The sequence below is a fragment of the Falco naumanni genome, chromosome 8 (genome assembly GCF_017639655.2).
Source record: "Falco naumanni isolate bFalNau1 chromosome 8, bFalNau1.pat, whole genome shotgun sequence".
Taxonomy (NCBI): domain Eukaryota; kingdom Metazoa; phylum Chordata; class Aves; order Falconiformes; family Falconidae; genus Falco; species Falco naumanni.
Window position 1 is genome coordinate 38,561,557 of NC_054061.1, and position 15,331 is coordinate 38,576,887.

The 15,331-nt window shown below is 41.1% G+C and overlaps 1 protein-coding gene across 4 annotated transcripts in view; it reads left to right on the forward strand.

The window, feature by feature from the left end:
* SMARCAL1 (SWI/SNF related, matrix associated, actin dependent regulator of chromatin, subfamily a like 1) overlaps positions 1-15,331 on the forward strand; it is a 43,608-nt gene that overhangs the window by 24,930 nt on the left and 3,347 nt on the right. For all 4 annotated transcript variants that reach the window (XM_040603128.1, XM_040603130.1, XM_040603127.1 and 1 more), the window contains exons 10-16: positions 2,497-2,637; positions 8,162-8,380; positions 9,183-9,253; positions 11,446-11,548; positions 12,608-12,790; positions 13,295-13,395; positions 14,931-15,027. In XM_040603128.1, the coding sequence (XP_040459062.1) occupies positions 2,497-2,637; positions 8,162-8,380; positions 9,183-9,253; positions 11,446-11,548; positions 12,608-12,790; positions 13,295-13,395; positions 14,931-15,027 (915 nt within the window). The remainder of the gene's footprint in view (positions 1-2,496; positions 2,638-8,161; positions 8,381-9,182; positions 9,254-11,445; positions 11,549-12,607; positions 12,791-13,294; positions 13,396-14,930; positions 15,028-15,331) is intronic.

Genomic DNA, 15,331 nt, shown 5'->3' on the forward strand with positions numbered 1-15,331 from the left:
GTTCTGTATTATTCTTGGAGACCTCGAAAGAAAGAGGGTGAGCTCTCACTCTTGACAGCACAGAAGGTTCAGCAGGAAACAAGAATTAAGCAGTGATCAGCAGAGACTTCTCTGCAGGAGCAAATCTTTATTGGCATCTATTCAAAATGAGTTGCCACTAGAAAGAGAAATGTGAATCAAAGCTGTTTCTTTCATCGAGAATTTAAGTAAGCCTTCAACACTTGGAAGCTTGTCTTCCTAGGATTTTTTTTTTTCTTTCTTGGGCTCCTTCTGTCATGGATTTTAAAACTGAAAAGGACTCTTGGGATAATGAATGAAAGCACCTGTGTTCCACACAATTTTCTGGAATTAATTTCTTCAAGTTCTTCGTAGCTTTTATAGAGTTAGTGTCTTTTGGGGGTTTTGTTGTGGGGTTTTTTGGGGTGGGTGTGGGAGGTTTTTTTTGGTCATCACTGTTGTTTTTTACTTCTTGATATGTTTAACATGGTTAATTATAGAAGATGTATCAGTTCTTGGTAAGTGCTTGCAGAGGATAGATACTGTATCTGCTCAGAAATAAGTTGTGCACAGCAAAGCTGCAGCTGGACAAGCTTAGAATTCAAATAGCCTGTAACTTCATCATTCCCTCTTTTGATATCTACTTGGGGATTTGGGAAGGAGCCTGACTGATTGTTTTGACTACTGGGGAATTAGTGTTCCAACCTGATCTCATGTAGCTCCTGGGGATCACCCTGTAAAGAGGAGGAGACTTAAGAATGATATAAAACCTTTCAATACAGTTGGGTTTATGTTGTGTTTAATATGTCCCTGGTCTGGTTTGAGTGAATTTCTCTTGCTGTAGATTGATCCAGTTATTTGAAATGAGCTGTCTGTAATTGCATGACCTCCATGTTGTCTTCTTCCTCGCAGTGGCCTTCTGTTAGTCCGTAAGGAAGAAGTTTAATTTGGAGGTTTATTGCAAGTGTGGGACCAGCTTGTCTTGCATTTCAGCAGATTTCACAGGGTGGTGTCAGTTTACTCCTGAAAGGCTTCTGCAAGTCATCACATAATTGTCTAGCTTCTGCTCAGTTGTCCTCTACTGTTAACCTAATTTTAAAAACTGACTTGATTTCTGCTTTATCACTTTTTTTCCTCATGGGATCTGATATTTTTGGTCTCTGCAACTTCTCCCTCTTTTGAGTAGCATAAGCACCTCTGTCTTGTGCGAACTCCTACCTTCTGACACATCCAAAGGTTTGACATCTCCTCTTTAGTTCAATAAATATCCTGCTTTTTTTTTTTTTGTTTATTGAAAGTATCTGATCCTAGTGGTAATTACATTTCCTTTTGATCTGTTTAATAGGGATGGAGGGAGAAGGCAAGTCCCACCTTGAGCACAACCTGTATGTAAATATCTGATAAAGAGTTCTGAAATTAATTTCCGGTAGCTGATCTCTGAACTCTTTTTCCACCAGATTTGGTTGGTGAGTGGATGAATCAGCTGAATAGATTTGGATAACTGGTAGATTTCAGTGAAATGATAAAGAATTTCATTTTCTTTTTCATTTAAATGTGAATGAGCTGTTGGTACAGATGTCACTCAAGAATCTCTTTGTTATTTTAATGAACCGGCATTAAACCATGCAGGAAATTACAAGGCATGTGTAGTTTAACTACTATATGTGAATTTACAGCAGTAGAAATTCATAGCTCTCATCTAATAATAGAATTAGATAATAATGGAGGTATGATGGTAGAAATGCATCTTGGAGGCTTTGATGTCTATAGTGTAATTTTTTCCCCCACTTTTTGGGAGCACCTACTTTAGATACAGGTTTCCTACCCCATTCCTGTGTACCCTGCAACACAGGTTCTACAGTCTTACATGATTTGTATTAACTCATGTTCTAGCATCCAGCCAGCTGTGCCTAGACTCATCATGGCTGTCGGATGGGCATCTCTGGTCCTACTTCAGGCAGCTTCATTTTTCTCTCCTTCCTAGTAGAATTTAAAAAGAAAAAGTAAGAAAAAATCCTGCTTCTCTGGGTCTCTTCTGCTTTTGTGAGGAAGCAGTCTGTTTATGGCTTGCTGTGGCAGGTTTATTACAAGAGAATTTATTTTGGAGGTGAGGATGTACCTGAGAGGGTGTGTCATTTTCCTGTGACATCTGATGCCAAATGAAATATTGAGCCAGACATAAGATAATAACGTGTCTAGTGGGTAAATGCCAGTTCAGAAAGTACTGTCACAAAAATTGATGTCCCCTTCCCTTAAAGCATGTGGATGATGAATAAGAAACAGCGTGGTTTGTCCTGCTTCTTGGAAGCTTTAAGCACTGTCCTTGAGTATCTTCAGGAGGTGAAGGCTGGAAGGATCTGTGGAAAGTGAAGTATTCTTCCATTTAGGGTGCTGGGACAATGGCTCTGGGATTTTCTTTCATGACTGGGGATGAATTCTTAGCAGGTTCTGCTTGTATTGTAAGCTGTATGATAACGGTGCTCTGTTTTGCTTTTCCAGGCTGCCAGGAGAGTGATCTTGCTTTCGGGAACCCCTGCCATGTCACGGCCTGCAGAGCTCTACACACAGATCGCAGCTGTCCAGCCAGCTTTCTTCCCACAGTTCCACTCCTTTGGGCTGCGCTACTGTGATGCCAGGAAGGTACTTCAGTGGGGAAAGTGGCAGATTGTGGCTCTGCAAACAGCAGTTTATTTTTTTAAAATGTGGAGGTTTTTTCTTTCCTTCCTTCATTCCGTCCGATGTTACATCTTTTTTCAGAAAGTCTCACTGCAGAGTAACATTTTGAAAGCTCTCAACCTGAGAAGCTCTAGATGCTGCAGTGGTGAGTGTGAGACGTGGAGGCAGTAATACTTCTTGTCAAAATCTGCTCTGAAAGCTACAGAAGTAAAAAGCTTAAAAAAAAAAAGCAGCCATAGTTGGGAGCCTATTCTATTAAGAACTTGCCCCCACTGTGTCAAATGGGCAGAGTAACTATGGAGCCATTAAGCAGCCGCAGGTTTAGGCTAATTGATTAAAAATACCCCACCCCAAAACAGTTTCTAGTCTGCTTTAGTGACTGCTTAACAAACTAAGGCCTCTGTTGCTTGTGATTTTGGATTTTATACCTCCAGGTAAGTAAAAAATGAAGGTTTACAGTCCATCTTTATATTCTACCCTCTTCTAATTCAGAAAGTAGTGGATGTGATCCTCAGCATTATCTTCAAAATAAACTTCTCTTATGTCTGTCAGCTGCTTAGCAGTCATTTCAGCAGAGTAATTGAGTCCAACCTGTGCAAGATCCTTGCTTTGCAGGAATACAGCATTTGCAGCCATGATTGCCTTGCTCCCAACGTATGGGCAACTCAGCTGTGCTTGCCTTTTTCATCTCTAGGGCTGCCCTGTGTGTTGGAACACACACTGCTAAGAGAAGAGCTCATGCTGCTGCCTGTTGTACAGGGAGGCTCTAGGACCTTCTGTGCTCATTACGTAGACACAAACAGGGGAACCAAAGTTCCCCTAAGTTCTGATTTGGAGCAAGAGCCCTCTAATCTGGCTTGTCCTCCAGTTCTTCCAGGACAGCTATATAGCAGGTAGGATGTGGCACAGAATGGCTTGGCAGTGTAAGCATGGACGTGTACTGCATGGACTTGCTTGCTCTGCTTTGTTATTGAGTAATCCATTGCACTACTTGTGCCTCACTTTTTGTAAGACTGGGCAATAACTTTTAGCAGAGTGGTTGGAAACACCAAATAACTGTTTGAAGGCTCAAAAATATTTACAGAAGAACTGAACATCAGTGTGTGCCATAAAAATAGTTACAAGTGTTTGTAGGGCTTCTGTGTTTGTTTTCTTTTCTGTTTGGGGTAGCTAACATATGCAAAATTTCCATCAAGAAGATTCATACTGCAGTCTCATACAAAGTTCTCAAGTCCCATTTTTCCTGGATCTGAATGCCCACTTTTACTTCCATAGGTGGTGTAGTGCAGTTCTATGTATGTCCAAATGTGCAAGCTAGATGAGCAGCTCATTGTCTTTGGTACTCATATGCTGATGCCATTGATTAAAGTAAGGTCGTTAGCATACAGATACAGAGCTTGAGTTCTGGAAGATAACAGCATTCATGTTAGCAAGCATTGCTTTTCGTGGCAGAGGATGAACTTTCTGTTTCTCTAATCATAGATCATAGTAGTAATCATATGGAGGGAGAGGGCTACATCTTCTGCTGAGCTTCATTATCTTTGGTGGAAGATTCCTATCTGAGTAGTGTCCAAAATGCTTCCTAGAGGGAAATGAAGAGATGCAGTTTAATCTCATTGGTTTTCTGCAGTAAAAACAAAAGCTGAATTGTAACGTGAGTCTGAACAGGTTTGGAGTTCCATAAACCCTTTAAGGGTAAAGTTCTGCATGACTAGCTGTTGCTTCAATTACCAGATGTGTGGACCTCTGGTAAGATACTGAATTTGATAAAAGAAAGAAAATGTTTTACACAATCTGGGTTGTAACAGTGTATTCTGTGTAAATGAGTTTTCAACATACAGTGAAACTCAGCTTGTAGGTCACAGTCTGTATCAGCCTCCCTTCAAAACCTCTGCAGGGTTTCTAGTACAATTTTGTTACTGTTCGACCTGCCTCTACTAGACAGTTGAACATTACTGGTCTTCTCAGTGTTCACTGGGGACATTTTGCTACAGTTAATGTCAGTAAATGATAGAGTGAACTTAGAAAGAATTTGGTTATTTAGAGAAGAAGTGGGGCTGCTGGAAACAAAGTGATATAAATAGTATTAGAGAAAAAAATGGGACTGCTGAGTTTTGGGTTGCCAGATATCCGCTCAGCAGTAAGTAAATTAAAAGGGATTTTGATGATTGTAGTTGTTCCCTCATGACTGTGTTATGTCCGTCATGTTCCTTTTTGCAGCTCTAACCTAAGATTGTGTTAGGAGTTACGTCCTCTCTGAAGAACTGTTTTACTTTTTTTTACTTTTGCTGTCATTATTTCAGTAGGTTCTTTCAATCCTGAAAGTGGCAGCATTATGAGTGGGGATGGAATACAGAACCAGAGAGCCTTTGCAAGGCTTTTGGAGATCTTTGAGGATGAAAGGTGCTATGCAAAAATGTTTTGGCATTAATAGTAAATCTGCTTGCATTATAAGATTAAAGAAAAATTGACAGACCTGAACCATTCAATTTAAAACTAAAACCTGACTAGTTTCTCTTTGAAGATAATAGATTTTATAACAGAAAATTGAAAATATCTGGCAGAAGTGATTAGAAAAGGTATAAAATAAAAGTTTATCATGTTGTAATTCAACTTTCCATTGTCTGTACTCCTAAAAATGCAGCAAGTGAAATGTCACCTGCTTATTTACAAACTATCTCCAGTCTGTTCCCAAAACACATGCTGTGAATTCATTTTTCAAACTGGGCGATGTTGGCAAATATTAAATAATTTCTATCTGAGCACATGCTCTGAATTTGTAAGAGTTTGGCAGCTTCTACTAACACTGTAATAAGTTTACTGACTCATGTAAGATGCTGTAACACTTTGGTAAGAAAATCACAGTTGGAAGCATTTGTTCTGGAATGTTATGGATCAAAGCCAGATGTGTATTTTGGCAAAATAAATGTCCCTCTTTTTTTCTGTCTTCTTTTCCACAATAGGATACACTGAACTATTTTAATAATTCCAAAAATAATCATATTTTTATCACTAGCTAGGTGCAGCACAGAACTAGCATGTTTCCTTGTTTGCAGATTGTTCCAGCAACAGTCACCTTGAAAGAAATAATCTGAACATACTGTAAGGATTCTGCCTGTATATGCTTTTTAATATGACAGTAGATAGTATATTGGCTCTGTTTGTGCCTTGTTCTTTCAATTACGGTGATGTTACCCTTCTGAAATGAGTTGTGCTATGTGGCCGCAAAACATATGTATTACTTGCTTGTTATGGAAATGGAAAAATATGGGCTGCATGAATAGAATGAGGTAGCCTGAGGAGAGTGTCCAGGCCCCATAGCAAGTCTTACTTAGAAGCCTAGTCATTGTTGATCTATTTAGCTACCAGTACACTGAGCAGTGTGGGCAGAGGGCTTATGACGCTGGGTGCAGCACCAAGCCGGTCCTTCTTGTACCTCTGTACCTCTGCTCTGCTGGGTCCACAGAGCCTGAAGAATTGTGGAGAGGGGGCACAAAGACTGGGGCTCAGCACTGTCAGCTTCCATGCAGCATGCCTAAAGCTAATAAACCCAGCTAGACTTGAGCTAGCTTTTCACAGACCTGAGGGATGTATCTGCATTGCATTCCTAGTTTCACAGAAGCAAAGCTTTAATACCCGTGTTGGCTTTTTGAGGCTTGGCTTACATCCAGGTGGGCTTATTAACTCTAGCTGTATGCCACTGTGCTGTTGTCAGAGCCAAAGTTTTAACTCTACAGGATCCAGACTAGTTTTGTGTCTAGGGTTTGAATTGTTTCCTGCTTTAATGAAGCAGCTATAGATAATCAGATGGTACCATAATTATGTAGGAATAGATTAAGTAAAATGAGTTTTGATGGTGGCCATAAGTGCCAGAATCTGAAGGCAGTTAATGGTTCACATCAGTAGAACATGGCAGTAGAATTGCAGATTGTCCTGTTATGTCTCAACCTGAAGTAGGAATGTTCACTTCCACATATCAGAGAGGTCTTAATTGCCTAGAAGCTGTCTAATTACTCCTCTTTGTGTCTCATAGCAGGTTCTCACCCCTGTTCCATCAGAGCACCATCCCTTAATATAGTCAGTAATGTGACTAACCTCATGGCTGGTATGATTTATTTTTTGTCTCATGCATTCTACAGGAGGATGGAAGGTGCGGTGAATACTTTGGAGCTTTTTCCTATTTTATTTCCATTTCTGTGTTGCAATAGGTTTTTCTTGAGGAAGGCAAATAAAAGATATACAGGCTTTTAAGGTTAAATCTATTTTAGCAATTAATGTGGTGCAATCAAAGTGGAGCAGCTGGAGATCAAAGGCATTGGTGCTGAGGCTCCTCACATCTCCATTATATGCATTTCAGGAGGGCGTACGTATACATACATAGAAGGTTACATTGAGTTGCTCTTCCAAGACCAGAGGTGGTACTTCTGGCTTTTTTTGGTGACACTGCCAGTAAGATTTGGAATTAGAGCTATGAGGAGGATTTTGCCTTCCTCCTGCCTTGCTTTTCAGTATTGTAGCTGTATTTCATATGCTTATTTGTGAAACTTCAGGGGAAAGGTATCTCTTTATCCTTTAGTTCAGCATAAAAACTTTATTGGTCTCCTCTCCAAAAGAAAGTTGTTTAAAGATGTTTCTTTTGGGGAGTGTACCTATTTTGATGCCACTGTTTGTCAGTTTAGTTGTTCTTTCCCAGAGAACGAATGATAGGCTGTGGGGTTACTAGTAAGAGCGATGAGCTGAGATTAATTGAACAGATATATATTGTCTGCACACAGGATCTTGGAGGATAGGGCAGGTTCAGAGGCAAGTGCTTCAAGGAGGAGTAAATGAAGGGTTTGTTCAGAGGAGCTTTGAAGTGATGCTGCTTTGAAGAGACAATGCTTAGAGTGATTTATTTTGTATCTAAACCAAACATGGTAATGGCAGAGACAGAGTCTATCAGGGAGTAGATCAAGAGAGAGGTCAGTGGAAAACAGGCAATTTTGACCTAGCGTTTACTAGCATGTCAGACAAGTGTAATGTCTCTGTGAAGGCATTTGGGTTAAGGATGTTTGTCCTTATGCTGTTAGAGAAGATTATTGCATGTCTCTGCTTAAAGGTGAGGTAATTGTGTGTGCACAGAACTGCAATGAGATCTGTTGGCCTGCCCAAAGCTGCAAGTAGCGAGCAGAAACACCTTGCTGTGTGAGGATGAATACCAGGTCACAGTACTGTGGTAGGGATCCCTACCTTTCTGTGTAGTCCTCTTCCCTGCATCTCCCTGAGCGCTAGTAAATAGGAAAAAAAGAGGTTTATAAGTAATCTTCTCCTGTTACATGGGTTACTTTATACACTTCTGTCTCATTGCCATTTTTGTCGAATCTGTCTTCTCACTGACCATTAAGTTCTTCCCTTGCCCTGTTTCCCTGGAAGTTTATTCTACTCTTGGATCACCCGCAGACAAGTCTCTTGTAAGTTTGACACTGATAATTGCTTTGATCTTTCCAAGATGCCGTGGGGTTGGGACTACTCTGGATCATCCAACTTAACTGAACTGAAAATTTTGCTGGAAGAGTCCATCATGATCCGACGTCTGAAATCAGATGTGCTTTCCCAGCTTCCAGCAAAGCAACGCAAAATGGTTGTAGTGGCTCCTGAATCCATTAGTGCAAAGACCAAAGCTGTCTTGGCAGCTGAAGCAAAAAAGATGGACAAAGGATATGGAAATGTAAGTCAGAAGCTATTTTCATGATAAGACTCTAGTATTTCAGGTACCTTTATTTAAAAACATCAATGGAAAAACAGTACTGTGGGTTCCAAAAGGAAGGTGAGAGCCACATCTCATGTGAAGGTGCAGTGGAAGGCTGTTGAAGGCACTGTTTTAAATGAGTATACAACACAATCAAAACAGCTCAGCTGTTTTTTCCTTTTAAGTGGCCTGCTTTGTTCTTTTTTGAAATACCATTTCCTCTGGTTTTTTCCTCTCTCGTTAGTCCTTTCTAATTGTCTTTCATATCTCCTGCCTCTGTACTTACTCTTCTGTCTTGCCTTGTAATCCCATACACCCTACAAACACAGCCTTGTTGAAGCTCTGTTGTGAACACAGCAGTGACCAAAAATATGAAGGGTGTATTTTTGGTTTTTTTGGTTTTTTCTTGTATGGATGGCAAATGCATGTTCTAAGCTCCTAGGTTACTAATACAGTTCTGTAAGAACTTTGGAGTTTTTCCTTGCCGTTTTGGCTGGAAAATGCTTTTTCAACTAAAACGATGTTTGTGATATGCATGTCATCCAACTTGTAGGAGTTGAGTAGGAGGTGGGAAGGGAGGTGTCAGAAATAGGAGTGTGTGAGTATCTGCCATACCCAGTGGCGAGTAGACTTCCCCCAGTCCCCCTTTGTTGTGCATTTATAGGCTGATTTTTTAACTAGCAAAGTGTTTATTTGGCAGCAGCAGACATCCCATATCTGTAAGCAAGAAGGAGAAAAGGCATTTCTGAGACTCACACTTACTTTATCTTTCTCTCTGCAGAAACAACAAGAGAAGGAAGCTCTTCTCCTCTTCTACAACAGAACAGCAGAAGCTAAAATCCACTCAGTCGTGTAAGCTGCATGTCATTGCTTCATTCCTGCCTGGTAAAATGTGTTTTTTCTGCTCAGAACAGGAAAACAGTGCCTTAGAGATAACAGTGCAGGGACATGAAGCATAGCCTCCAGCCAGCGTAGAAAAAATTGATTTTAATTACAATGCACTAAACTTTTTCTTCTCTCGGAGTTCCTAGGCTGAGTAAGTCTTCTGATTTCATTCCAAATATGGATCTAAACTGTCATTTGAACAATCTAAAATTACTTAGTGTTTGGGACTTGGATCAAGGTCCCTGGTCTAGACCCTATTTCAGTTTAAGGAGGGGGAGAGTACTGAAACTAAAAGTATCGACAGAATTTGAGAAAACTAATGTTGCAGTCCTACTGCAGCAGGAACCCTGAGCCAAAAAGCTTATGAGAGGGACGGAGCTTTAGTTGTAGCGTACTGTAAGGGTGTCACAGCCCCTACTGAAGTTCTTGGCTCTTCCACAGAGCTCATATGGGCTGTCATTAGCAAAAGTTTTCCATCAAAGGTGTGCTTTTCACTCTGTCTTCCCTAGAAAAGATTCCCTTCTGTGACTTTCTGTGCCCTTTTATCCTTAGCCTTTCTGCTGGGACTGCAAGGGAGTTGCTTTAGGTCATATAGTGTAACTTGTTAATAAGTAGTATGATAATAACTTCAAAAAAGTTTACTTTTCTGCAGCTCTCTGAATGTAAGGACCAGCTGATGTGCAGTGTGTGATTTCACAGTCTCAGACCTTGCTGCAGAATTTGCCTGTTTGGCACAGAACTGCCAGAGTCCCAGCGCTCATTCCTGTAGAAGAATTTCTTCCTTTTATGTTAGCGAACAGTTAGAAGGCTTTCTTCCTTTTATTTCAGTTGCAAGTGTGAACTGAATATAAAACCATGAAGTGCTGTTTACTTGACTTTCTGGTAGGAACTAGTTCATTGTTTTCCTGGGGTTTAGTGGCATTTAAAATACCATTTATTATTAGCTGCTAAGCTGCGGTGCCAGCTAGCTAATGGTACTGTCCTATGATCATCAGCACCTCTCAGTCTTACCCTTGATGACAGTGTCTTCCATTGCTTCCATTGAAATGACTAGCCATTTGTTAAATGGAATATGGGAGGACGGGAATGAGCTATAAAATAACTGTAATATCTTGGCATCTGCTTGCTACACTGAATGTTCGTGTTAATATTTGTTTTAAAATCCAGCGATCCCACTTTTCTCCCAGATTTCTTTGTTAAATGATACTGTCATGGTAGTTGAGATCTGAACATCACAAACCCTGGGAGCTGTCTGCACCTTAATACAGTACTGGAAATCCTGCTTGGTGTTTTGACAGTTGCTGCTGACCTAAGCTGTGTTGTATTTAGCAAAGAACTTGGTATTTCTGATCTTAGCAACAACTTTGCTATTACAAAGAAAAGATGACATTTGTATCAGCTGTTCTGATGGCTGTTGCTATACTTAGTTACAAGTTTTAGGCTTATAGGTGTTTTTCAGGCTCCAGTTAACCTGATTGTTAATGCAAGAAATGGGTTCTATGGCTCTGCTATTAGTCCATGGCAAAAGACAGAGTTTTTGTTTAATTAACACTGTTTAACTGTGTTTAAAAGGAGTCTTGGTACCTTTCATTGGTTACTAGCCTATATGCATATGGATAATTCCTAGAAATAGCTGATATATTTAGATTGTCAAGTTGTAGTAAATTGTCATTGTGAACCCTTACAGAGAAAGCTACTTTTAGGATACTCTGATCCGTGCACTTAGAGACCTTTTCTTCTAAAATAAAAACAATCCTAATTAAACATAGGAAAAATAATTGTATACAGATTACTTTAGTATACTATGATTGTGCAAAAGTTAGGGATACGGAAGGGTGAATGAGACTGTTAAATAAATACAGATGAATTGATTCAAGCAGAATCATACAAATTGATTCTCAGTGATACTCAAGTATAAATGTAGGCAGCTGTCCAGCTGCAGTAAAGAAAAATGAGTGGATTTTCCTGCAATGTCTTTTTTTTAAGCTGTAGGAATCTTGAGTTGCTACTTGCATTTTACTGCAGCTTTTGTATGCTAGCTGATTTCTTAGTCTCTGTGTATAGATGAGCAGTATCTTTAAAATGTGTTGTGAGCAAAACCTGTGTTCTCTCAGTGCATAACTTTATGGAGGTTGGGTTTTTTTTCCTCTTTCATGTAGAGAATATGTTCTGGAGTTACTGGAAAGTGGGAATGATAAATTCCTGGTGTTTGCTCATCACAAGATAGTACTGGATGCAATAGTTGCAGAGCTGGAGAAGAAAGTAAGTGACTGAGTCAACTTTATCACCGTTCTTCAGAGTTACAGACAGTCAGATAGTTTATGAAAGTTAGCAGCAGAGTTAATTTCTACTTGCTGTGCCTCTGAATGTGCCCTTCACCGAGGGAGCTGAGGTGCCAGGGTGAATGCCTCACAGGATTCACTTTGTATTAACTGAGTGGCTTTTGTTGTATTTAATGTTCTTTAATCTCCATTGTTTGCCTTGGAGCTTGTGGATACTTGGAGGAGTGTTACCCTGTGTGGCCATCTCTGCTTTGTCCTCCAGGCTTTTCTCAGATGGGGAGAATGTAACAACCCAAGTCCAGCTATGGCTGCCTGCCTTTGTCTCTGTGGTGGTTTTACATTTTTGAACTGGGATACTGTAGGGAGACGTGATAGTTCTGCCAGTCGCCTTTCTGACTTCAAAAGGGCTTGAGTAATTATTTGTGTGAGACTTCCATGGATGCCTCTAAAGAGTTCTGGGTCATGCGGGGGCAATGTGAAGGATGATTTAAGTTAATATCCCAAACTATAAACGACAGTGACAGTGGTGGCTTTGCTTCTGGGGCAGCATCCTCCAGTAGAGCAAGGATGTTGGACACTGAAGAGTTATGGCCCTGCATCACCCAAGTTTGTCATACCTTTCCTGAGCCTACCACAGAGCGTCTGAGGTGTGTAGGATCCCATCTTCTCCCAGACTTGGGGAGGCTGTAGCAGCTGTAACGTCAGTACACAGTGTCCAGCTTTTGTATTAAGCTGGTTGCCTTTCCACTGTACTTGTTGCCTGTTGCTGTCCTTCCTGTTGGTCAGGACTGGTGGGAGAGCAATGGACATAAGAGCAAGTAATGAATTGTGAACAGAGGGAAGGTACATTATGTACTGAGCTACAGCATCTCTGCCTTTAAGACAAGGCAAGGTCTTAAAAATACAACTGTTGCCTTTTTATTTTCCTGGTTCTGTTTCCCTTCCCCACGGAAGAGAAACAGAATCTACTAAAAGATGGAAAGACGATATGGGGAATGGGACACGAGGCCTCTAAAAAGTATCTTCTGCCTCTTCACAGCATGTTGAATACATTCGCATTGATGGCTCCACACCTTCAGCCGAGCGGCAGTCTCTGTGCCAGAAGTTTCAGTTCTCAGAGAAGCAGGTTGTGGCTGTCCTGTCCCTCACCGCTGCAAACATGGGCCTGACATTGTCTGCTGCGGACCTGGTGGTATTTGCAGAACTCTTCTGGAACCCAGGGGTATGTGTCCTGGAGGGGACAGGGGTTGGATGCTCCCTGGAGAGCAGAAGCGTTGGTGCTTAGAGGGGATGTAATGGGCATAGGACTTTCTCTAGGGTTTTTCCTCTTTCTTTCTCTGGCGGCTGCTTGTCTGTGCAGCCTCAGGTGCCTGGGCTTGAACCAGTGGGGCTGGTTACACAACTTGCTGGCTGGAGAAAATGGTGTGAAAGGGAAACATGCTCCTGTTTCTTAATTTGACAGAGCTCACAACTGCTTGCCCAGCCAAGAACTGAAAGGGTCCATCATCAGTGCTGACTAATTTTGAAAAATGCTCAGTGCCTTTTGGGAATGTGGTGCACCAGATTACTTCTTGGCTTAGTCTGTGTTTGAGGATGCAGGCATTAACAAGATCCAGATAAACAGTAATTGATGAGCACAAGAAATGAGATCTCCCTGTTTTCTGGTGCTTACACTATTTCTCAGATGTATGCAGTTTTATTTTCTTTGTCATGTTTTTACATAAAGATTCTGATCCAAGCAGAAGATCGGGCACATCGAATTGGACAGACCAGCTCTGTTAATGTTCACTACCTGGTGGCTAAAGGCACAGCAGACGACTACTTATGGTAGGAAGTGAGAAAAACACTTGGTTTTGCTACCTGTTTTCACTTTTTGTCACATGTGATGTAAGGTGCTTAATGTTAGTGCTGACTTCCACAGCCTATGAGGGGAGGAGCAATAACTGCCAGTCAGGGCTGCTGTGAGCTGGTGACATGGCCTGGCCACAGTGGACATTAAATGGATGACAAGCAGGAGGAATAAAAGTAGTTATCTGACAAAGAAAGGGCTGTTGAGAGAAATTCTGGGAGAGCTGATGCATCTAAAACCTTCACAGTCTCTGTATAAGGAATTGTCTTAGATACAGCCCAGAATATTCATGTGCTGTAAAGTGCTGAGTACTTTCAAGTGAAGTCAGCATACACTGGAGATGGTTCCACGTATTGTAGATCACATCTGAGGAGCAACCTGGCTGCTGAGTGCTTGGACAGGGAGCTGTGGAAGAGGACTGCACTGTTGCTTTCCTCTTGCTCTTCACTGAGCCCTTCAGATGAATTAAAAAAGTGCTACTGACTTTCCTCTGAAGAGTTGTGGTCTAAGCCTTTTTGGCTGCAGTGAGAGCTGTTAGTGGACACTGGTCCTTTTGGCTGGGGAATCTGTCATCCTGGGGGACGGGACGATCTGAGGAATCCTTAGTGCTGCAAGGGAACTGACCTGCAAATGATGAAAAGAAATTATCCACCAGCTGGTTCATTTAAAGTCCAAAATTACATCTTTATTACCTTGTTTAAAGGAACAAATGAACTAAGTGAACTTGTGCAGTTCCCAGAATATCATGATGGCAAATAATTATAACCCTACAATGCAGGGATCTGGAAACTGATGCATCGCCCACATTTCATGGAAAGTTAATGACAGTAATTCTGCCTTTATTTGTGAAATGCTGTCCGTGCAGTCATTAATGCTTAGAGGGAAGGAAATATAGCTGTTCAAGGAAGGGCAGTGGCATCCTTTTTAAAGGCAAGAAAAAGAACAAGACTGCTTGGATACTTGGTAAATGCATTAATTGTGCTGTGGCCTTTTCTTCTTTCAAAGTGTCCAGTCCACAGGTGTGGTTAGAACCTTTTGGGCCAGTGATGGAGTCTTCCTCCTGCAGTACTTCAGGAGATACCCTAGAAATACTGATGTGTTGTTTGATGGGAATTACCATTGCCTACCCTGGAAACTGAACACACAGGCTATTGGAACTCCCTTTAGCTGCACCTTCTTGTTCTGACTTCATACCATTGAGGTGTTGCCTCAGCAAACTGTTTTCCCTGTTGGAGGTGTTTGTTCTCCAAATATTTATAGTCTGAAATCCTCCTTTTGTTACTTATTTAAATTGGATTGATACTTATTTAATTTGGATTGATCAGTATCCCAGGACAGCAGTCATCATAAACTAGAGCAGGACAGGTTAAGGAACTAACAGGCTTTTGTAGAAAAGCCATCTTTATACTCCTGTTACCTGTTTTTTGTTTGTTTTCATCTACACATAGTAAATGACACAGTGTCCTTGCATGATATTTTCTTCCTTCCAATAATGCCTGATTACCTCTCCTAGGCCAATGATTCAAGAGAAAATTGAAGTGCTGGGGGAAGCTGGTCTTTCAGAAACCAGTTTCTCCAAAGCAGCTGAATCCACTAACTACTACCCCAAGGTAATTGACCTGAAAGAATATTGATAGTCCCTGGGAGAGGCTGAATGAGCTTTGGCTTGTGTATATCTGGATTGGCAGGTGATTGGCAGGCTGACCTTACACCTGTTCTGCCTTTAATGCCACAGACCAGATTCTCCTACTCCTCCCAAGATCCATGCCTTGACTTGAACTCCCCACAGAGTTCCCAAACCTACTGCATGTAAGGAGACGTGATCGCCTCCATAGCATATATGTTCACTGTCTTGGGGGAGTGCGCTCTGATTGTTGCTCACTTTTGGTTTTATATGACAATATATATGCAGGT